The sequence below is a fragment of the Argiope bruennichi genome, chromosome X1 (assembly GCF_947563725.1).
Source record: "Argiope bruennichi chromosome X1, qqArgBrue1.1, whole genome shotgun sequence".
Lineage (NCBI taxonomy): Eukaryota > Metazoa > Arthropoda > Arachnida > Araneae > Araneidae > Argiope > Argiope bruennichi.
In genome coordinates, this window is record NC_079162.1 from 57,012,500 (window position 1) to 57,036,856 (window position 24,357).

At 31.3% G+C, this 24,357-nt stretch overlaps 1 protein-coding gene across 1 annotated transcript in view; it reads right to left on the bottom strand.

Annotated features, from left to right (window-relative positions):
• Window positions 1-2,939: 2,939 nt before the first annotated feature.
• LOC129959138 (MAP kinase-interacting serine/threonine-protein kinase 1-like) overlaps window positions 2,940-24,357 on the bottom strand; it is a 30,778-nt gene continuing 9,360 nt past the window's right edge. The window contains exons 2-12 of the mRNA XM_056071963.1: window positions 11,413-11,574; window positions 9,354-9,451; window positions 8,798-8,919; window positions 8,585-8,616; window positions 8,396-8,500; window positions 7,514-7,569; window positions 7,197-7,289; window positions 6,689-6,792; window positions 6,393-6,483; window positions 5,237-5,445; window positions 2,940-4,264 (exon numbers count right to left, since the gene is read on the bottom strand). Of these exons, the coding sequence (XP_055927938.1) occupies window positions 4,024-4,264; window positions 5,237-5,445; window positions 6,393-6,483; window positions 6,689-6,792; window positions 7,197-7,289; window positions 7,514-7,569; window positions 8,396-8,500; window positions 8,585-8,616; window positions 8,798-8,919; window positions 9,354-9,451; window positions 11,413-11,574 (1,313 nt within the window). The 3' untranslated portion in view covers window positions 2,940-4,023. The remainder of the gene's footprint in view (window positions 4,265-5,236; window positions 5,446-6,392; window positions 6,484-6,688; window positions 6,793-7,196; window positions 7,290-7,513; window positions 7,570-8,395; window positions 8,501-8,584; window positions 8,617-8,797; window positions 8,920-9,353; window positions 9,452-11,412; window positions 11,575-24,357) is intronic.

The following is a 24,357-nucleotide window of genomic DNA, read 5'->3' on the forward strand; positions in this document are numbered from 1 at the left end:
GAAATATTTTCATATATGATGAAACTGTGCAGTTGATGAAAGTATATGTCTAATGGCAAAATATAATAAAATAAACGTTTGTTCCTTTTTTTTTTTTTTCCCGAGATACTCTGTATACCAATTTTCAACTTAAATCCTCATATGTCAGTTTTGAATTACTGTAGACGGCTATAATCTCGATGATAACACACTGTTTTATTATTTGCTCTTTTAACAATTGATTTAATTGATTTTTTATTCCATTCTAAGATGTCCACCAGATAGTTAACGCAGAACTTAAGTGAATTTAATATAATTAAATTATTTTTCCAATGTCGTTATAGTTAATAATTTTCTAGCTAAGTTTCTGAAATGAAGAAAAACAGGATCCAAGATTCCATCACATTTATAATAAATTATAAATTAAAGCTAAGAGTAAGGAATAGTAATAACCTTGTAATGATTAATAATAGTACTCTGATCAAAGTTTGATTAGTGTACAAAGTAATCACTAAGTATACTAATCAAAGTATGTTTTTTAAATTATTTAAATTTATAAATTCGTTTATTAATTTTAAGCCTTGATTTTCTCCGCTAGTAATAACTTTTTATCCTGCTTTTCGACAAGTTTTATCTGAATATGTTTCAAAATTGGAATTTAATAAGTTTACTTGTAAGGTCAGTTTTATGTAAAGGTGTCTGAAAGTGTGTTTTCATTTGATGGATTTTAGATGTTATAAAAAATGTCTAAATTCTTTTTAATTATAAACTATTCATTTTAACTTCATTCTTGCGACAACGTAATTCCTGTATATTTTCTAGAAGATGGGAAATGATCAATATTACTTACTTTGGGAATTTCTCAGAGAATTTTATAATAAATTTAATTACAAATTGCATAAACCAAATTGATCATACGAACGTAAATAAGTTTGTCGCAGCATAGAAAATAATTTATATCAAAAGGCTTTATTTAAACGTGATCATTCCCTGTAATACAGATATATTTTTAAACAAAAATGAATTCCTATTCCCCGAAATGAAAAGTACAGTACAAAGCGCATTTTTAATAACCATAATCCTTATATTTACCTTTTAATCTACAATATTTAATGTATAAATTTTAAATTCTTGACGGTTACCATTGGTAATAATGATGGGAAAAAAATTTAGAACTTTTATTCTAAATTTAGTTTTTATTTGCCAAACAAGAGCAGCTGCTTTACATTCAATTAAATTATATAAAAGACCACGCAGTTTGTTTAAAGGGAAAGACGAGAAAGTTTCTCTGCAGATCTTTCTGGCCTGAATAGTGATCTAATTAAATCTTTCCTTGATACCCGGCACATTTAAAGGGTGAAGCCACTGACGGGAAGAAAAATTAACACCCAGTGCGATTCATTGTTTTCACCCAACTTCGAATCCAATTCTCTATATTTAACAAGACTCTCTTGGTAATGTTTATCTTAATTCCGAATCACTTGTTATCGATAGGTCTTTAGGGAATTTAACTTCTGGATTTTTTTTTTTTATTATTATTATTAAACACGATTTGTTGTTAAGGATCTATTGCCTATATCTGGCGTTCCATGTATTTTAGCCAAGAATTAAAGAGAAAAAAAAGATTTGTGTATTAAATAAGATAAGTTGGACATGCTAATAGATGTCCATAAAACACTTTTTTTAATACACGGGTCATCTAAAATGAGCAGTTATGTTTGAACCCGCATCTAATTTGTACATTACAAGCAATGTGTTTTCTTTTCAGTTGCATTTATTTAGCATTCAGGGTACCAGTTTGTTCCAAGCAACTCCATTAAACATTCAGAACTTTTATTTTGAAATGACTTAATATTCAACTTGTAAATTTAGTAAAAACAAAACTAGACTGGAGCAGGTCGAAGATTTTAATTGGGTGTTTTTTTGTTTTTTTTCCTCTGTAACCGTTAACTTATCCAAAACTGCAACATTGTCCGTCGACTCTGCATGGAATCGTTACATTGCGATTTGTACGTAGACCTAGACCAATTAGTTAAAAGCTTAAAGTACCAATAAGTATTATTTCAGCTTTTGTCGCCTAGATTCGAAGTTCAAATAATAGTGGGAGAGGGAGACGATCTTACCAGAAATTCATTTTTATTGTATTCTTTGATTTGCATAATTTTATTTTTTTCATTTTAATCGGGCCAAGAATTGCAAGAAGTGCACCGAAATCTAAGAATATTAGAGTACATCTATTGAATTAATTATTGGACAGGTAAAATTCACCACACAATTTACTGTCACGCATGTACTTAATTTTTATATAGAGTTAGAGTTTTTTTTCCAATTTCGTCTACGTTTTTCATGAAAGGCGATCATCCGATTATATATAAACACAGGACAATTATTGGTAAAGCTGAGAGCGAGTCTCCATACTAAACGACTACAAACCACTCGTCTTGGAGAGAGATTTTCCGTAGTTCTCATTCCGATTCTTTAAATTATGTCCAGTAATGCAGTGGCTGGAGAAAGTATACAGGCCCCGAAATCCAATCTCGGAAGGCACCATTAGTATAACACATTTAAAACAAAACGCATTAAACTATCACGAGGGGTTGAAAAAAAATGCTATGACCCGAGTGCCATTCACATATATTTGATCAAGTACTGTTGAGCACTGGAAATGCAAAAGTCGCGTCACAGGCGCTACCTATACTGAATTGCCACTGCTCATACTAAATTGAGTTTATGGGATTTCCTTAGTATTATATGTTATTGTGTTGTGCTTAAACTCCATGAAGTGTGTAAATTAACAGCCTTTTGTTTGCATATTTTACTGTTCCATCAACTACGAAGATGCATTTTCAAGATAGATCTAATACTAACTAATAATTTAAGCATAAAAACCAAGAACTATTTCGTGTAGTAATGTTTTTAGAATGCATGAATATAATCAGAAAAGAGAAGTGAAACTCGAGTCAAATGAAACGTAGGTTCTTTATTTCAATCTCAAACATACAAAAAAGCACCATTCCCGATCACTCAGGACATTCAAAATACAGTGCTCCGAGCAACTGTTCAGTTGAGCGGTGGAAGTAACAAGTAGTTGAACTTTGGCAAGGGATTTTTTTTTCTTAAAAAAGCACATCCTCCCAATAACAAAATAAATTCCTGATTGTAAATGGCAACAACACATTTTTTCATAATGAGGAAATAAAAAATGCATAGCGCAATACTAAATTGTAAAAACAAAGGATTGGTCCTCTTGAAGTTCAAATAAGCAACTAGTTGTTCTCTGGTTAATGCACTTTTCATATACACCTAAACTAAAAAGCTTAGATGACTCAAACATAAGTAACATCTCAACTTGGAAGATATCAATTCAAAGCATAAATGGTATTAAGTTTTAAAACACTTCTCAGTTATGAAGCTGTCATTCACAATCGTTCAGCAAAACTAAATAGTAATTCGTTCTTGAATAATTAACTCGATAAATAAGTATATAATTCAACTACAGTAGAATTTGATATTTCGTAACTCCAATAATAAATTAAGATTGTAAAATTTAAAACTAATTCTTTTTACAACAACTCGATAAAATATTGGTAAATTTTAAATCATTAAATGTGAAAAATATACCAAATGAAATCAAATAATTCACCACTAATCAAAAACTTTTCAGCTACTGCTGTTAACTTTTTAAAAATTTAAGGACACTTCACAGTTTCGTTTAACGAGGTTTTTTGCATATACATCAGCGTTTCGATTCACATGGATTTTGCAAATACATCAGCTTTACGATTCACAAGGTTTATATAGATTTCAGCCAATAATTACAAAGAGGAACTATTCGTTGGATCATGATGAAAAGAAGACTTTTCTTAAGAAATAACATAAGCGGGATATTCTTACTGGCATAGCAGATCTGAATACCACATATATAGGCAATACTTTTTTTTTTATGTCCATCAAAACAAATGTGCTCCCTTCCCTTTATCATTTCGAATAAGAAATACCAAAGCCCGCTTTTATAATCAGGACGCAATATGCTCCTGAACATCGCTAAAATGGCTCCAAGCTCTTTTGAGACTGACTTTCACGGCGTCTCTGATACAAGGATGAATCGCTTAATGGAGATAAACTGAAGAGCATAGATGAACTGTTGGATGAAGAGCCAGCTGGAACATTTTCTTCTTGAACTGACACAGAGGGTCCACTGCTGTGGATGAAGTGTCGAAGATGCAACCTTTTCAGGGCATTCGCATTTTCAGCGAATGCAGCCAGATCTCTAGCACTGTTATTTCTACAAGGGGAAAAAATATTAAGTATTTCTTCGATGAACAAAATCGTAATTTTACGATTACATAAGAGCTAATTACAAAAAATACTTCTAAATACCAACAGACACAGTAACAATTTTGTTGGAATTTAGTAACATCCAACAACATTGATAATCAAAAATATTTTCCATAATTTGACGACTACAACTCATTCCTTTAAAATCTTTATAATTTTTCCGTTTTATTGTTACCTCAATCACAACCGTAATTAGGCAGAATAGAAATTTTTCAATCCATAGACTATATTATACCAAAAGAATTTGGCACTGTGTGGCATTTAGATAATATTTTTTTATCCATTCAACTTCTCATTCAACACTTTTTACTTAACAAAATCATTAACATGTTTCTTATATCTGAAAACTTAAGTTTTAGTTTATTACACTTCATGGAGTCCCAAGCTCATTTCTCAGCTAGTACAGCCTTTTGAACAATATTGAATTATTCAATATTCAACGATATTATACAATATTGCGAATACTGTTTTTAATGTACACGAATATTGCACAATTTGTATTGCTAGAGTAATAAAAAAAAAGAGCTTCAGCAGATGCTTTAAATTTCTTAATATTGTAATAACTAAGTGAATAATGAAATTGGAACTTGATCAACTATACTATCCTGATATTTAATAGAATTTGTTTTAACTCATTTAAATGACAAGTAGATGATAATCAAGTTTTTAAATAAATCTAACAACAGCACTAAGGATTTGCCTAACTGAAAGGACATCTGTAAATAATTATGCCAAAAGTCAAGACATTTGAATATTTGTCTATATTAGATTGTATAAAGAAAAGAAATTTGTTCCTAACCAGTTAAATGCTTCTGAAAATCATTTAACAGATGAAAAAGTCAGTTGTAAAAGAAGTCAAATTTATTGAAATAAATATCAATGAGAAAATTTCCATGCCTATAATGCAATAAAAATCTACCTTCGAATAACCAAAGGAGTTTCCAGAAGAGTAGCGGGGCCGCCACCTGCAACCCAAGGATGGTTTAACACCATTTCAGCTGAATATCGCTGGCTTGCATCTTTTACCAGCAAATGACTAATCAGATCTTTGGCTTCATCCGATATGTAAGCCCATTCTCTTTCAGGAAATTCATATACTCCCTTCTGAATACAGTCAAACAACATGCTCTATAAATAAATAGAATTTTTTTTTTGTTATAACTTAAAATAGAATTGAGCAATAACTATATGCAATACATTAGCGTTATCATAAAGGAGGGACATCAAAAACTGCACGTTTCTTTTACAGAAAAATTTCAGAAAATTAATGTATTGTGGAACCAATTTGTAACATCTACAACTATTTTCATTTCCCTATATAAAATAATTCATTTAATTTATCAGATAAGGATATGGAAATGGAGTCAATTCATCATGCAAATGGGACAGTACCTATACAGTACCAGCAAGTGAAGGTTCATTCTATTAGGATTGTGAAGATGTAGCATCTGCAAAAAATAACTTTCGCTTTTCATTTAATTTACTTTTCCCCTTTGAGCATTCGTTGCTGTTTTAATTTTAAAACTCCAAAAGTAATGCGAGCTTATTAATTATTACACGTAAAAAGACCATTTTAGATCTTCGTTTTTTGTAGCTTTTACCAAGCAAAATATTGAATATAATGGATACAAGCCGCCAGATTTGAACACTGCCCAAGCTTTCAAGCCCCTGTTTACTTAATAATGGAAATTATGCACCGGTCTAACGATGATACGAACACATTCATAAAAAAAATAAAGCACAAAATCTCGATTCGCGATAGATATAGCGATACTTGGGCAACAAATTTTCTTCAGGGCTTTGAAATTAAAAAATTTAGGTTACATATGGGTAAAGTAGCATTCATTTTATAAACAACTTGTTTTTTGCAGCACTGATAATTTCCAAGATGAATCAGCGCAGATTCCACTTCCAAAATTAGGAATGAAAACAAATTGTAAAATCATATTGCCAGTCAAGATTATTTATGAGCCTATACAGTACTTATACAGTAATCGAGTAAATGCACAAAACCTTATAATAGCATTAGCGAACTACTAGAACTAAGGAGTTCCGGAACATTTAGACAAATTTACCTGGCAAGCTTCACATGCACTTCCTTTCTCCCAACCACAATCGCCTCCACAGCAACCATAGAATGGAGGATATCCACATAATAAAATGTACCTAAAACAAGTAACATTATTAAAACAAAAGATGGAAGGATTGTTCAATACAGATAGGAAAGAACATTTCTTAAACAAATCGGAAATTTCAAGATTAGAATAAAATATCGATTTCAAAATGAAGTATATAACATGAAAATACAATCTTTAAGAAAGATTGAAATCTAAATTTTAGTATTTTAAAATTTTAAACTTGAATCGCTTACATGATAACGCCGAGACTCCATAAATCGCATCTCTTGTCATAAGGAGTAGCTTCTCCAATAAAACCATTCACAACTTCAGGAGCCATGAACTCAGCAGAGCCAACCTGAAAGAAATAAAATGGAACATTAGAATGAATATTTAAAAATATAGCCACGTTAAGGAAATTAAATACTTAGGTAACATTTTTCGCTCATCCTACAACTTTATTTCATTTATGTATAGAGTATGCATCCAATCAAAAGAGGCATTTAGTTTGTTTTAATGAAGCAATTAAATTTTTTGCAATTCTGAGAAATTAATTTATTCATTGTTTTAAGGATGCATACACAACAACTATGTTCCGAATAACATTGTCACAATAGAGCTTTACCAAATCTAATCAAATATTTTTTCACAATATTAGATAAACAATTTGAAGTTTTTGATGATATCTCATCATTACTTTATTAAATGGTAATTATTTCGGAATATACTAATACCTATACTTCAAAAATTTAGAATACTTACAGGACTGAGCAGCTCTGGTGTACTGCATGGGGATGCAGAGTTGAAAACGATTCCACTTCCCAAGTCAAAATCGCAAATTTTCACTGGGCATACCTAAAAGTAAAAAACTTGATGAGCATTTCTTCAAACGAGTCAATTGTGCAACTGCTCACAACTTATATAAGTTACTACAAATCTTTGCTTTATCAAGGTTACTGCATTAAGGCATGAAATCTAAAACTACTGCATATTAAAATTAAATTGATTGCCCCTTCTTAAATATAGAAATAAAGAATTTTTAGCTAACAAGTATCTAAGTTCAGGAAACCAAAACTAACCTGATCATGACTGAAACAAAGAATATTTTCTGGCTTAAGATCACGATGAGCAATGCCTGTAAAAAAAAAAAAAAAAAAAAAAAAAAAAAAAAAAAAAAAATGCATTAATAAAACAAAAATACTAGACAGTGCTTAATGAAATGTTGTACATAAGCATGTCAATTAAAACGCTTTAAATAACTCGACTCGTTTAAAATTACCTTTCATTCTTTGTTTGTACAACTGCTTTCAGTTCGTATTTGAATATTTGGGAATCTAGATATGATTTATTAATAAGAGATTATAGATATGATACAAATCTTACTGAACAGCTTGATAGGCGAAATCAGGAACTGTTACAATGCTATTCTTATAGAAAATCTTTAATAAATAAAGACCATCATGAAGTCTGTTTAATGCAACAAAACCCATAGATACGAAATTAATGATTAGCTTCACAATTTTTACATTTCCTAGACAAGTTAACAGTTTTAATTATGCTCTTCTTAGCAACAAGCTTACAATTTTCAACCAGAGTAATGAGGATAATATGTCATTCCATATCCAACTTGCCTTAAATGAGAAAATGTTTGACCCTCAGCCAGATTTAATTAGCTCCATATTTATTTGAAAATCGGAACAATTATTCTTCACGTCTAAATATTGTCATGCGCCTACTGTAAATTAAAAGCTTGTCTATAAACTATAGAAGAATTCAACCATTTCATATAGTGAAAAGGTTGTACAAGAAAAAGCTGATAATTTTGGACACCTGCAGAGAACAGAGTTCCACAACGTGACAATATATTCGAAACGATAAAATATAAATTTAATATATAAATTTGTTAACATAAATTGATATAAATTAATTTGTGAATCAATACACAACAAAGTTATGCATACCCTTTTGATGCAGAAACTTAAGTGCATTAGCCACATCTCGAATGACCATGCTAGCTTCATGTTCAGTAAAATGGACCCTTTTTTGAATATGAGCCAACAGAGGACCTAAAAATGTAATTATATTTAGACCCAAATTTGAAAAATAAAATTAAAAAAATGTTTTAAGTTAATAAAGAGAATGGTACTGACCTCCATAAACTTTTTCAAAAATAAGAAGGAATCTGCAACAAAAAATATATATTTCAGGAGGAATTCATTTTCTCATGTAGAATTTAAAAAAAAATAAAAAAAAACGCTACAATATGCTAATTAAGTTTTCAATTGAATCATTAGATTGAACTGATCAAACGATCAACTAGATTGAATCATTTTAAAATTCAAGTACAATTTATCAATACTCACCTATCAGATTCCTCAAAAAACTGAACGAGTTGAATAATATTCTGATGGCCTCTACAGTGATGGAATGTTTCTATCTCACGAAACACTCTTTCTCTAGGGTGGCTAGGTTCCTTCATAATTATCTGTAACAAATATTAAAACATGACGAACTCCGTTTCCAAAAAACTTTTGCATGCATAAAAAAGAAAAAAAACTAAGGATGCAATGCAACTAAGATATGATTAACATTTTATACTAAAATCATAAATGAGATCTAATAATATCTAACAAAATAACTTACTAAGTATATTAGGACCAGTTCCATAAAATTGCATATTAATTTTGTTGTATATTAAAAAAAATTTAATTTAAAGATTTAAGGCAAGTTAAATTATGCATGAAATTTATAGTTGGATTAGAAAAGTGTCCCTGAAAACCTTTAAATTAAGCAGAAAGATTTCTTTCACGTTAAAACTTTTTATAGAAAAATTTACAAAAACAGATTCATTTTTTTCCCATGCCTTTTTTAATATGAAAATTTTGAAAAGAAAAAAAAAAAACTGGAATTGAATCTTACCTTGACTGCAAACTCCTGCCCAGAATTAATTTGGACACAAGTTCGCACAGAAGCACAGGCACCTTCACCAAGAACCTCATCTGTTAACCGATATATATCTGAAAATGCACTTTCTAGATTAATCTATAGAAAGCAAGATATTATCTTTACCAACATTCTTATTAACAAAAAATATAGAATGTCGGAATTAAGAATGATCCAAAAGCTGTATTAACTTGCCATAATTTGCATTAGAGCAATTGCTTAAATCTGAAACATGGTACCATCAGAAACTGCAATAATTCTTTAAGTTCATTTACAGCTTAGCAAGTTACAGAAAGTACTATTTTTATTCACATTAAATGTAAAGCATGCGAGTAAGATAGCATCTAATTGGTCAGACTGCCCGAAATCAAAGCTATATTCGGGTGTGGGTATAAACTTCACTTCAGGCTACGAAAGAGGGCCACACCTTTACAGCACCAATTCCCACTGCCCCTCCGAGTTTCTGACCCACACTATTTCTGAGGAACTTTTCCTAACTTTAACTAGGGTAGAATTGAGATTCAAATTCAATCTATCGGACTAGAACCGATTATTAAGAAATCGCATAGCCTCCCCAACTTAGACCTTTAGATTATTTCTGCGAAGTTTTAAGGGTTATCCAGTTTTACATTTTCGTTGCAAAAGCCATATTCAAAACAAAACCAATTATTTAAATTTTGGGCCATTAAAATTTCCGTGTTTCCGAATTCACTCGCAGATCGAGAAAAAAATAATTGCTGATAGAATTACAAGTCACAGTCCTGATTGATTTTAAATATTTATAATGTTTTAAAGAGTTCAATTTTAGTTACCATTTTAGTTTTAAAAATAAATCCATTTTTTTAACACGTGTCCTTATACTATACACGTGCCCTTATCCTATACACAAAATACTATTTTAGGTAGTCGTATTGATTTCTTTATATAGACATCAAATTGAACTCAAAAAATATCCGTATCGTGTTGCTCCTTGTAAAATTACCTTGCCGAAATAAACGCTCAAAGAATTTAATCCGATCCTATACCAAAAATAGAACCTTTATTCTTGAATCGGATCGTTATAGCCCGAAATACTGAATAAAATTTTATGCGAGGAGACTTATTCTCGGAATGAAATATGAATATTTCAAAAATACAAAATAGATTTCCAAGAACGATTAGAATAACTTTTGTAACTAATACGGAACAATTAAAAATTAGAATGATTTGATCATTTTTTAGTATATATATTTTCTGTATACTGTATATTTTCTCGGTAATCTAAATTAGTTTAATATTTAAAATTTAATGAATCAGAGGAGGAAAAAAAATTGTTTAAAATTTAGAAGTTTATATACGAAATTTTCCTTTACACTTATGCATTGTGTAAATTAACATTTAAAGGACCGGTGAACTTATTGGGTAATAATTCAGTAAATAATTGCATAAATTCAACTTTAGACATTTATATTGATATAAATATGTCAAATATCTTTAAAATATTCGAAACGAAGTAATTTTTAATTTCCCTTATCACTATAAAATATATTTGAAACAAAACGCAGAATTGTGAAAATTTTAATCTTGTATTTTTATGTGCAAGCATTGAATATTTTTTTTATTGTAATGTTTTTATATGAATTAAAATGGATTTTACTGTCTAAAAGAAATCTAAAAACATAATATAAACATTTTTATTTTAATGATTAATATGAATCAATTTTATGCTATTTTCTCAAAATTAAGACATCTCGAACATTTCAAAGGCATTTAAATTTGAAAAGAATATCTTCTCAAAATCATTAAAACACTTATTCCTCAAAAGCCTTTTGAATATTCATTTTATTTAAAATGGCATATTGTAATGCTATTTTATTTCTACAAAAGCATATTTTGGAGAAAAAACGTGAAAATCTTATTTTGGTCACTTTTTGCTCATTTCCAAGTCCATCGTTCCTTTAAACCGAAAACTTGCAGCATCAAAAAGTTGAAATTGCAATTAGGCCGAAGACTACAATTAAAGGGGAAGAAAAAGTAGACGATTAAGAAGGCTTACCTGTAAAATTATCACAACATGATCCTGTGCGTTTCTTTTTCCTACGCCTTCGTGGTTGTTGGCTTTTAGGAGTTTCAATTGGTTTGGGCGCAGACCGCAGAACGTCATTGTTTGATTCCTGAACAGCATTTTCAAGGTTATCCAAAAGTTCAGTAGTATCATCTATAAAAAGAGAGACAGGGAGGTTATTGCATATTCAGCAAATAAAAAAGAAAATGCCTTTACTTCCTCATAAACAAAGTATACAAAAAATTTCGAACTCGAGATTCAGACGAATCTCGATGTTTCTGACCTCAACGATTCCGAAAAACATTTTTCGAATTATGACTATGTTCGTCGCTCTTTGAACAGAGTTGTTCAAAATATGCCTTCAACAAGACGGATGATATTCCATGTGTGGTCTTCACAAATTTGAAGACTTCTATCAAAATTTGAACGAAATTCATTCTTAGAAATGGCTGTCCGACTACAGGAAAACTCAAATACGAAACGTAAAAAGTTAAATGGATAAAATTTGGTATATAGATTTAAATCTTTGAATTAGGATGGCACCTCTCGGAAACAATTCATAACCGTGCATTTTTTTTTTAAATTTTAACTGTTAAAAATGCTTATTGAATGGCACGATGAAAACCGCCGATCTCTAACTTAAAACAATTATACAGATTTTTCGAGGCAATAAAGTCCTATTAAGTGAATTGTGAAAGTGAAACACCCGAATTAACTTAAGTACAAATTTTCAATAGCGACGAAATGTTTCGATATCGAATTCTCGGTTAGTAGACTCGGTCAGCGGCGAAGCGTAGGCGTATCGATTGCCCTGTCGATAATCTATTAGAAGGTCACAATGACAATATTCCTAATATTAAATATTCCGTTACAAGCGAAATTTGTTTATAATTTTCGACAACAATATAAAAGGTGAACATAAAAGCGGATAAAATAAATAACAATTAGCATCTATTTATGCGAGAAAATTCAATGCACGGGCCATTGAGTATTGCTATATCACTCAAAAATCGGTTTTCCGTCATCGACGGTTTGCTTCTAAATAACGAGTTATTGATAAGGTGTCAATAAAAATTAGCCGAACTACAGAATTTAGAAAAATAAACACATGCAGAACATGTCAGCAATTAACGAGTTGCACATAATTCGGTAAAATAGCATAATTTTATAGAAACATCAACATGTAAAAAACCATATTTAAAATTAAAGTATAAATCACCATCGGAGGATTCGTACATTACAATTGCACTTTGGTATTAAAATGGCTTGAAGTTAGAAAGGCCGACATCTCAGAAAACGCTGATGTTTTATACATATATATAGCTAATAAATAGCGAGGGTGTGGGAATTTTTTTTTCCCTGCTCCCTTTACCCAAATGTTCGACACTAGAAGCAGCACTTAGGAACACATTGCTACACTAAAACAAAACGTAATAATGAGCGTAAAAACAATTTATGTTTCTCAGAAACTTAAATGACAAGTTTTGGTCCTACAAATAAATTATTAACTAACATACTCAAACCCCCCCCCCCCCACACACACACACACAATTTCATATTTCCAAATTAGCCAGACATAATTCAAATTCATCATGCCAGATAGAGATGAATACATTTTAAATCCACTAAAAGGAATTTTGAAGCCAAAAGGGCCTATTTTCAAACATAAACTTTACAATTTTTCAAAAATAACCTTCAAGTTTTAAATATCTCCCAAATCAAGATTCTGTTGATGATAGAATCGCCATTCTTAAGCCATAAAGCGCTATTAAATTTCAAGTTTCTATCAAGGCTTGATTGCAATTCAAGTTTAAAATGAGACTTTCGAGAATTTAAAATTATTAAACGAATTCAAACCATTTTTCACGATGAACAATAATCGAGCAATTTTGAACAACGGGGGGGGAAGAGATAAATTGTTGTAACAATGAAAAGTTTTATAGTTCGAAAAAAAAAAATCATAATCGGGCACAATTCAATATTTTAAATATTTTCACCAAGAGTTTTCGTAGAATAAATTCCAAATATACTCAAATTAGCCTTTGGACACCAAGGGTTTAATTTTTTTTTAAGGTTAAAATCCAACTGGTATGAAAAGAAAGAATGCATTTTATATAGAATATAACAAATCAAGGTTTCACATGGAATCGAACAGTGCAATTAAGTGAATTTAGTAATATTTCTTAACCTAAAGCGATCGAAGAACTAAAAATCGTCTCCGTTCAGCATGTATAATCGGATTTAAAGAAAGGGAAATCTTCAAAGCCACGGATCTTTCTTCCGGTATTATGAATGGGGAATATCAAGCCAGCAAAATTCCTCCACCCAAGCTTTGTTGCCACTCTTTAGAAAACTCAAGTATCAACATTACACAACTTAGTGCCTGTTTATCTTTTTCCTGTAGAAACGGAAGATGAATATATTATATTTAGTCAATCGGTATGCTGAAGAGCGTCCAGCAAACCAACAGCTACAGTGTACGTCATTCCTAATCAATACGGCTAGAAACACCCGATTGGTTCACGCTGAGCCTCCGCTACTAAAACTGAATAGAACATTTTTCACTAGGTCGAAGAATTCCGAAAGAGTTATTTTTTAATGCGCTTTGTATCAAGGAAAATAGCTCCTTGACTTCTATTTGAGTAGTAAGGACCGGATATCCCAAAATTCAATTTTTTTTTAAGTACTTATACTGATTCTTAATTTATAATTTACGACAATATTATCGTTTTTTATATTTGTAATTGTTTATAATGATAGGACCTCCTTTTTTACCAATGTAATCGGAAATTCTGTCAGGACTAAATAACTTATCAAGTCGATAGATGTCTTTATTCAATCTCTTTTAAAGTATTAAATTCGCATTTTTAACAATTTACCTGCAGATATTGGCGTGCTGAACTTTAAGTGAGCTCGTAAAGTCCGAATTAGTTTCAGCGAGAACTGAGGCTTCCCAGAAAATGCGCATATTCCAACAGCAGCCTTACCGCTTTAGAAATTGCCAACTTTTAAAGTAATAATTCACTAATTAACCCTTTGTAGGGCCATGGGAAGTATGCTTCTATCCAGATTCATCATTTATTATTGTATGAAGTTATGTAGATTTGCTTAGGTTCCGACAAATTTTTCAATGTGACAGAAACTTGGATGCTTCATTTCCTTATCTCGAACAAAAATATTTCTGGATTTGGTACTTACTTATTAATCAAAGTAATTATCAAATGAAATTTAATAAGTTGCATGAATCTCAAACCTAAAAATAGTTTAATATATCATGACTAGGGGAGAAAAAAAAAGCCTTTTAAAGGGTTAAAACATTCCTCCACAACCGAAACACTATATATTGGTCAGCTTGGAATTTTAATGAGTTAGATACACAAGAAAGGCAACTTTAAAATATTCTTGAGTTGTATCTTGTAGTTGCTTAAAGAATATACAAGTAAAACAGAAATGGGGTAAATCGTCTTGATTCAAGTTTCACTATGAATATTACAATTTGCTGAATTCACAAAACTATGCACTTTAAAAATTAAGAATGAAAAATTCGGTATTTTCAGCAGGTAATTCAAAAACAGGCAATAAGGAAAGGGGCTAGTTGCTGAACAACCCAACTGAATATATACACTCAACCCTTTGCAACAACCCTTTACGATTGACGATTTTTTCCCCTTAAAGTTTACATATTTGCTTGCCTAAAATCTATGTTATGAAATATAGAACTGCAAAAGTTATTTACATTAAAATAATGAAACGACATAATTCGAATGATAATTCAAAGAGTTGAAGGAAACCTAGAACCAACACGCGAAACGCTTCCTAAAGCAAGGAGGAAACGCAGCTTATGTGAGAAAGGCCTTTCAACGGAAACTGAGTCACACGTGTGCAGCCGAGAGGGGTGAAGGATCAGGGGAGGGTCAGGAAAGGAAGAGAGAATTGTTTCCCCTGATCACGAGTCGAATTGCGACGGGTAACCAGCAACCTCCGATTATCGCTTTTTTTTTTTTTAACACGCTGGAAAGATGTTCAACTTGACCCCAATGTGCGTTTATGAAACAGCAACTCCCATCACGCTTTTGTATATAATGCACTACAAACAAGGACAGCGCCTGTTTCTGGAGAAACTTTATAGTCACTAAAATCATTGAAGTTCTACATAAACTTGCCAAGGAAATAAAAGATCACAAAATAGCTAAAAACAATTTCTAGGAACAAATTTTACGCGATTTAGATTTAAAAATTTTAATATACTGTACGAACAATATTTAAACAACATTACAAAAATGTCACGTTTCACTAAAAATAAAAATTAAAACCATTGAAGATCGAGAAATTGCACATTCCAATAGCAAACACGATTTATAATGACAAGATCTTAACAAGTAAATTCTTTCAGTTGCATCACCATGACAACACGAAAGGCGATCATGTGATCCCAATCACCTTACGTTGCACCTTGGTTTTTTTTTTTTTTTTTTTTTTTTTTTTATGAACCATTTTCAATAGCAGGTCCATCTATTCTATTTATCAGAAATAAAAATCGCGTCAAACATTTTATTATCCTTTCAGGTGAAAAAAGGATAAAACTTATTTTGAAATAAGGTCTTTGAAATCTAAACATTTTGAGCTGTTATTCGTTAAAATAAGTTTATCGATAGCCTTCAGGGTAAGAATTTTATTTGAATAAAAACGTTCTTTTTATTCTCCACAGTTGTGCAAAAAACCTTTGCACATGCGATTTTGGCATTTTTTCTGAAAAACAAACCTCTGCTTATTGTAAGTCAATAACTATTATTTGAAGGGTTGCCACTTTTTAAGCAAATGTGTGATGCAGTCAACTGTAGTATAACTAAATCATTCGCAAGAAAGCTTTCTTATTATTAAAAACGTATTCGTACGCAAAGAATTTCCTATGTGATCAGGGCACTTTTATTTAATATATTTTAATGCTTTTAACGATTTTACAGTTTGATTTTAGCAATTTGAAAATATTGAATAATGAAATATTTTGGTGTTGCACATAAACCGAACTTCGTATTAAAAAAACAACAAAGGGGGGGGGGGGGGTTAAAAATGAATTTTAACTGCCTCTTGGTTGATGAACATCTTAGATGCAAGCACATTATGACAATTCCTGCATGCTTTTGAAAATAAAAGCAAATGAATGCACGAAATATTTCATATAAGAGCCATTTCTTACATTTTATAATTTTCAATCTACATTTTCTACCATTTATAGAAACCAATTAAATTTCAAGAGAATCCACGCTCAAAAACATTTAATACACCTTTCTCAGGACCGACATTCAGGGAAAAACACTTTATTGTCAAAGCCATTTAAAACACAGCCGAAACGTCAATGAAACAGTCGATAAATATTTTTATTTGAAAACCAGATGACGTGGCCACTTCTTCCCTTTTTACAAGTTATTTAATAAGCCTATAACACGTCTCCAATTTGCCATACCCCAATATAAAACAATTAAGGCAGATAAACACAATTCCCAACTCTTGCAATGGGCGGCAATAAAAGAAAAATAGAATCCGCCTGAGTATGACTCGTCCGAAGCATTGACACAGCTGGCTGAATTTAAACACCGAAGTAGCATCTATTGAGAGAAGCACTTTATTAAACGTTGGACGCAAAGTCCCTTTGTACTTTTCTATACACCAACGTGTCCTATGGCGAAAATTTAATCCGCCGCACGTACTTGCTGCACGAATGATTTCGGTTGAAATGCTGCAATAACCTTAATTCGTGTGTATTGCTTTGCAAGTCTGAAATGTCTTATCGTAGTCGGATTGCAAGTGAGCGACAATAAATCACAGGTAGAAACAATAAAGCCCAAAGGTGAATAAAGGCTTCAGTCGGTTTTAACACTATGCAGTTGAAAATTTCTACTTATGATTGAGAACTAAAAATGCAAGAGAAATAAGATTGCCCTAAAAAAAAGATTTTTCTCAGCTAACTTTGGAATAACCATAGGAAAATGCAATATTAAATTTCAAATAATAAAAAATGGCAAATATAATTAACATACGACAATGTTTTACAACCTCTTGCTTACATTTAATTCATCATATATGGAAACAAACTAAATGGGTAAATTGTAATAATCAGAAAACTTAAAATCGGGCATATGGATATTCGGCCAATGCAAATTTATATCGCCATGATTATTACTGGAATATAGAAAACCAAAATCCCATGAAGATTGATATTTTACCATGAGCACATTGTTACTTAAGAATTTTTCCCGAATAAAAAAAAAAAAAAAAAAAAAAAGATTCGACTATTAATATCGCATTTAAATCAAACATTCTTTTGGACGATTTTCTTGGAAAATAACGCAATCAAGGACGATGTTTGACATACTATAAATATTTTCAGTTATAAAAATTATTCAGCAGTGAAAGACAAGGAAATTTCCAAAGATATTGATGAACTGTTTAAAAATCAATGATCTGTCAATCTTTGTTTTAAATGAAAACTAATAAATATTTTACTATTCTGAAGCAACGAGGTAATTTAAAACAAAGATTAAGAGATCGATTAATTTGTTTTTAAATCGGCAGTGTAACCCAGCCGATAAGAAGTGTATCCTTAATATTTGAAGCATATAATCAAAAACATTACTTTAGCTAAAGAATATCGATAAATAGAATAGAAATTAACCTTCGATTAATCGCGCAAGAATGATGTTTATTATCTAGAATCCCATCTAAACTGCTTTTAAAAATATTCGTCCCAAATTTCAAGAAGGTTTTAGTAAATCTTCTAGTTTTAAAATTTAAATGAACTGTACAAGAATTCTGGGAATAGCATTAAAAGCATAAGAGTCAAAACGTGATACAAAATCCACACTAAAAAAGAAGTCTTAAGTGCCCAATTATGAATTTTTGTAAACTTTTAATGTAAGCTATTCTGTGAATCATTTCATTCTGGAAGTTTCAAAACCGCACGTGCCACCTAAACAATCCAGCCCAAATGTCTGTTGGTATACAAATGAAAAAAAAAAAAAAAAAATTACTCGCAGTCTGCAAAAAACGAAAAACAAAAGCTGAATGCGCAGATACAAAAAAAGAACTCCAAAGCAGCAGAAGTCGAAAGGGCCGAAAAACCTACAAGTCAAGTTATTTAAAACAACGCTACTGTGTTTTACGAATAAACAAGAGAAGCGAAAAACAAGATTTTCCCCACTCGGGCACACTCTCAACATAAATTCGTTTAAAATTTCATTTCAACTTCAACTGCAAATCATTTTTTACTGCAAAAAACAAATGAAACATGCTATAACGGCCAGCTGCGATATCACGCGGTGCGCAAGGACATGAGGGCAGCGAACTTCCGCGTCGTTTAGCATGACAATAGGATTTAACCGACTTCACAGAGCGTGCATAGGCATTCTACTTGCAAAGCAGAAAGTCTATACTTTAACCCGAGGAAAACCGACTCCATTCTGAAGGGGGAGTGGAAAATACGATCTAATATTTCACCATTAAGATCTTCAAAACTGAGAGTACTCCTTCCTTTCAGTGGCGTCACCTTCCTCCAATCAATTTTCATTTACTCACAAAAACAAACAATCTAAGGTTTCTAACCCCCTGGCCGTTTTTAAATTGAAATACGGCAGATTTTAAAATGAAAAAATTTCAAGTCATCTCATTTAAATGACCATTATTTACAACAGGGTTTTAATAAAATAATTATAACTATCTAAAAGGTATGTTGGTCAATTTTAATATTTTACTTCGAGGATCATTTGGAATACTTAATTTTTAAACTGAAATTGACCGTAGTTTTTCATAAACTTCTTAGGCAACAAAATTGACGTTTAGTGAAAAATTCTGAATATTTTATGTGGAAAAAAAACAAAATTCAGAAAATAGGAATGCGAGAGTGTCATTCTGGAATCCAGATGTACTTTGAAGTTAACAGTTCTATTTTGATATTCATCACATTTGGCAATCTATAAGCTCGTAACTGGAACGACTAATAAAAATCGGCAAAACCGGTAAATAAAAGAACTAATAATCCGTCAAGCCGACCAAGCAAAGCAGCAGTCACTTTCTAGTTGCTGAAATTCTCACTGCGTATTTACATTTTGGAGTTGCTTGGATTTAATTATTCTAAAATACACTATTAGGAATAAATTAATCAATTTGGAATAAATATTCAATTAAATCCCTGCCAATACAATATACTAGGTTCGCGTATTTAATTACAGAACGGGAAAACAGTTTAGTAGAAAAATAGTTATGAAAAGTGACACTAACATGCTACGGTCCATTGTTAAAGGATCAAATAAAAATAGATTTTCAGAATAATATGCGATCTAATTAACCATTATACGAATAATTTGTAAGTAGTTTGTTTAATTTTTCAGATTGTGATACATTCAATAGTTACTGTGTCTAGAAAAAAAAATTTAGAAACTTGTTTGAAATTTATAAATTTAATCTATTTATCAAAATGACTTGCATCCGAATCTCAATTGCCTACGGAAATTAAATACATAAATGAGGCGGCAATTAAGTATTCATTTGTTATCAAGAGATACAACAAGTATATACTGCACCTCCATCCAACATCCTTATTAAATTTTCTTGACAAATCCTCAAATTTGACAACCTTTTTTTTAAAAGAACCCGAACACATACAGAAGGTCAAACAAGAAACGTTACCCAATCTATTCAGAATAGTCATGAATATAGCTACATAAATAAACTAGAACAGAAGTATCAATCTTTTCTTTTCCACGACATCTGCCGCAGTATCTAATACGCAGGAGAATTCTTTTCAATAACAGTTTGTTTATGTTTGATGTCTCGTGATTTATGAAAGAAAGATAATGGAGATATTTCAGTAAGAACACACCTGGAATTTTTCCACTCTTAACTGCCAACGTTGGAAAGCACGCGGTACGGAATGACTCATCGTCACATACGTTTTAACACATGCTTTTTGTTTTGAAGCAAAAATAAGCGACGTAAATTTCTTTTCACTAAGTTAATTAACGGGATCATCTGTGTATAACATGCTAATAACTAGAATATAAAAGGTAATTATAGTCAAATATTTCAAAATGAAATTTTAGCAATTACTATTAAAAAGCTTGTACAAGTCGCTTCCCAGTTAGCTACGTTCCTTTACAAAGAGTTCTAAATTAAAGCCGATCTATTAATAATAACAGCAGATAAAATTTGAAATGCTCGAGTACGAAGTGTCCTAGACTGATGAACTTTGGAAAACTAATAAAACATGGAATTTTCTCCACTTATTCTTACTAAAATCCAAAAAACCATTGTAAAATTAAGTATTAATTACAAAATCTATTCCGAAATTGCAAAAAAATGAACCAGAAAAAACGAAAAATAACATTACAAAAAGTATCCTAACATGCAGCTGTCTTTAGAAATGAAACCTTAGCCTCATGTAAATAGGAGGGGGAAATACACGGGGGAAGGGGAATATTTGGAAATGCAATTAACTCTTTGCACTCGAATGATGACTCACCATTCAAGATGGTGCATCATTGACGTTTTATTCAATTTTGATTATTAAAAATACCTGCAGAGTGGTAAGACGTAAATTAATTAAACGGGAGAATTCATCTTGAAATAATTATATATATTTTTCGGAGCAATAAATCTTTGTATTAGGTGAATAATTATGTATCTAATTACTTTACCGAATGCAAAGGTTTAAATTTGCATGTTCATTTTTTTTCCCCTCAGCATGTACCTTATCAAGTTTCAGTTAGTATTTCGAGAAAATAAAAATCTTGCCATTTAGGGGAGGGCTACTAATAGTGGGAAATGCTCACGATTCAGTTTAAAATCTTTACCATCAGTATAAACTTCTGACATACAAAAAAAAAAGTTAAAACTTCTAGGAGCAAGATGCATCTTAATAACAAGATGCAAATATTTTCGATTCAAAACAAAAGCATTCGTTACTTTTACACCTACGGAATCGATACAGTAGTGGCAACAAAAGAGCTAAAACGGGCGCCGGCGAAATGAGCCACTGCTTTACAAATTGGATTAAAATTAATTCCTTTAGAAGACTGCTGAAATGTCTAGATTAAATCTTCTAAACAAAACATTAAAAAAAAAAATGTTCGCTCAGCTTCACTAAAAATAACCGACATTTGTTAAAAGATGAGCAAAAGCGAAAACGGAAGATGCGACATTTTTAATGTTTTATAGCATCAATTTAAACTGGTGATAATTTGATTTAAGAATGAGTCGGTAAAATGCTACAAATTGATAAGCAAAATGTATAAAATCATGGACTAAATTAGACTTCAAATTTGTTCTACATTTCTTTACATTTCTCTAAAGAAAAAATTGAGAAATAATTTTATAATGTATTTACCCTCTTGATAACTCAGTTTTGTGTGCGAATTTCGATTGGAATATTAATCTAATTATCATGCAAAATATTTCAAGAGCATTTGAGTATTTCCGCTATGTTTCTTGTATTATTTAACTTCGAATCATTCAACTCAAAAATGTAATATTTGATACACAAGACTAGTCATGTTAATGAAGTGGTCAACATACAGATTACAGTAACTCTTTATTCCCCTGATAGCACTTCCCAGTACCGCATTGATCAAACACTTGCATCTTCCCAATATGACTGCTATTTTGAAAATGGAGATTCTCGTAATATAGTTTCGAAACAACAGGCAGTACATTGCATCTGGACACAAACATTAATTACTTCAATTTAAAAAGGTAATTTCCCTTTCTCTTGCACAAACTTTTCTAAAGCGAAAGTATAATTAAAAAGACGCTGTTAAATTTTGGTTTTGTATCGTATTAAATGCATCGTACATGTTTTAATTCTAACCAAGTTTGTTCAAAGAATAACAGTTATATTAGAAAATTATGTTGTCGAATAACTTCACAACATTCAGAAACATCAATCGAAAGAGTTGATCGAGAAAGGCAATTAACATTCCGTTTTTGTGGAACCTTGCCAATAAACGCTCTTTCAGCGGCATTATTCTAGAACTTTTCCAACTGAATAATGTCGCACAAACAGTAGAGGTAGAGTACGTTGCACAGCAATTACACCATCACTTGGATAAGATCTTCAGGAAAAGTGTATATTCCCCATACAAAGAAAAAGATGCGACTCGAGACGAGTTAACCGAGCTTCATTTTTCTCTCGGCAGCTAATAGCATCGCACTCTGATCACAGAAAATATTGAACTTGATATTCTTAAAGCGAATGCCAACAGAAGAAAACAGCAAAACGCTGTCTTGAAAAAAGGTGGTTCAACCGCACGTTAAGAGAACTTGGCAAATTTACAACTTAGCTCCCTCTTCCTTCTTTCAGACACAGTGTGAAAGAATTAAAGGTGAAACGAACCATTGCACAACTTCCCAGCAATCCAACGCTCCAGAAAATCTCGAACCTACACTGCAGGAAAATTCGCATCAACTAATATGAACTACTCTAATAGTCAGTTTGGAAAGACAAGCAATCAATTTACATCTGGAGGATAGAGGATTTATAGAAGGCAGAGACTGATATTGATGATTAGGAGTAGAATAAAAATTAAAATTCAACTTTGCCCAATAAACTAATGCAAAATGATCTAAAACTACACGGACAGTCTTGGTAGTCTTTCTGCCAATCTCTAAATTGCAAGAACTGTGGTTTTTTAATTTTTATTTTTTACCATAACTTTCTTAGATTATATAAAAAAAAAATACAAATGCAGATAACAAAACAAATCGCATTACTTAGTCAATCAGCTGCGAACCGAGAGCTGGTTTTGTTTATTTTACTTTTTGCATAAAAAAATATGTTCTTGGAGATTCTTAACTAGAGATTTACGGTACACACGTCTAGAAAAAAAAAATTCATCTTAAAAACGATCCCTTATCATTAAATTCCGAGTTTTGCCGATGACGTTAAGAAAACGTTATATAGTAATAAAGAAATAAATTTACGATTTAAAAAGGACAAAGAAATAGGAGGAACGAATCCTAATTATTAGACAGCTTTTCAATAAAAATTTGAAGATAATCTCATGATTTAAACCGTACTTTTAAAAATGTTTCAGAAATTATTCGACTTCTGAGAGCATTAAAACAAGGAAAATACCCTTTACCAACTTATTCATTCGTGTACGTATCATCTAAATCTATTCTTGAAGTAATAGCCGAGAAAAAAAAAACATGCAATATTCAGCATGCAATATTGTTGATGTGTTCAATGAATGACAATATTCGTTTTCAAGTTTCCTTTAGACATTAGGGCCATTTTAACAATGGATGAAAAAATTGGAACACAACTATTCGAGTGGTCTAATGTTTAAATCGTTCGAAATGAAACTTAATAGCCCAAAATAACAAAACATCAATTTTCCTGTTGCAATTCTTAAACATCCTCTCCTCCTACTTAACGTCGATTTCAATCTAATCTACTAATCCAAGATTAAAATGCTGACCGATTGTTAGAAGTAACAGTGGTCAAATTGCGCTTTTTTTCCCTCCCCTCTTTATTATCAATTCTTGGGTTATAACAACCAATAATGATCAGTTTTATTTTATAACTATGATTATACAAAGTCATGAAATTGCAGGTAGAATTGTTGAGCACAACAGACATCAACTCTCGATTAACATGAATAACAAAAATTTTAAAATGATTTACAGCTAGTGTTTCAGTGATGACTCAGCTATGACAAGTTTGAGGATAACCCGACGGTTGACCTCTTGGCACAGTTATTCATGAAACTTAATATAGGAGAATTGCAGACGCATTTCTTGTACTAAAGTTGCCATAAATAATCATGTCAAAAACGCAGCATGTTTTTGGAAATAAAACAATGCAAATCAGCCTTCTAAGAAAAAAAGTATTTATGACAAACAATCCGATTTTCCCCCCCTTCAAACAATCATTTGAGTGTTTGA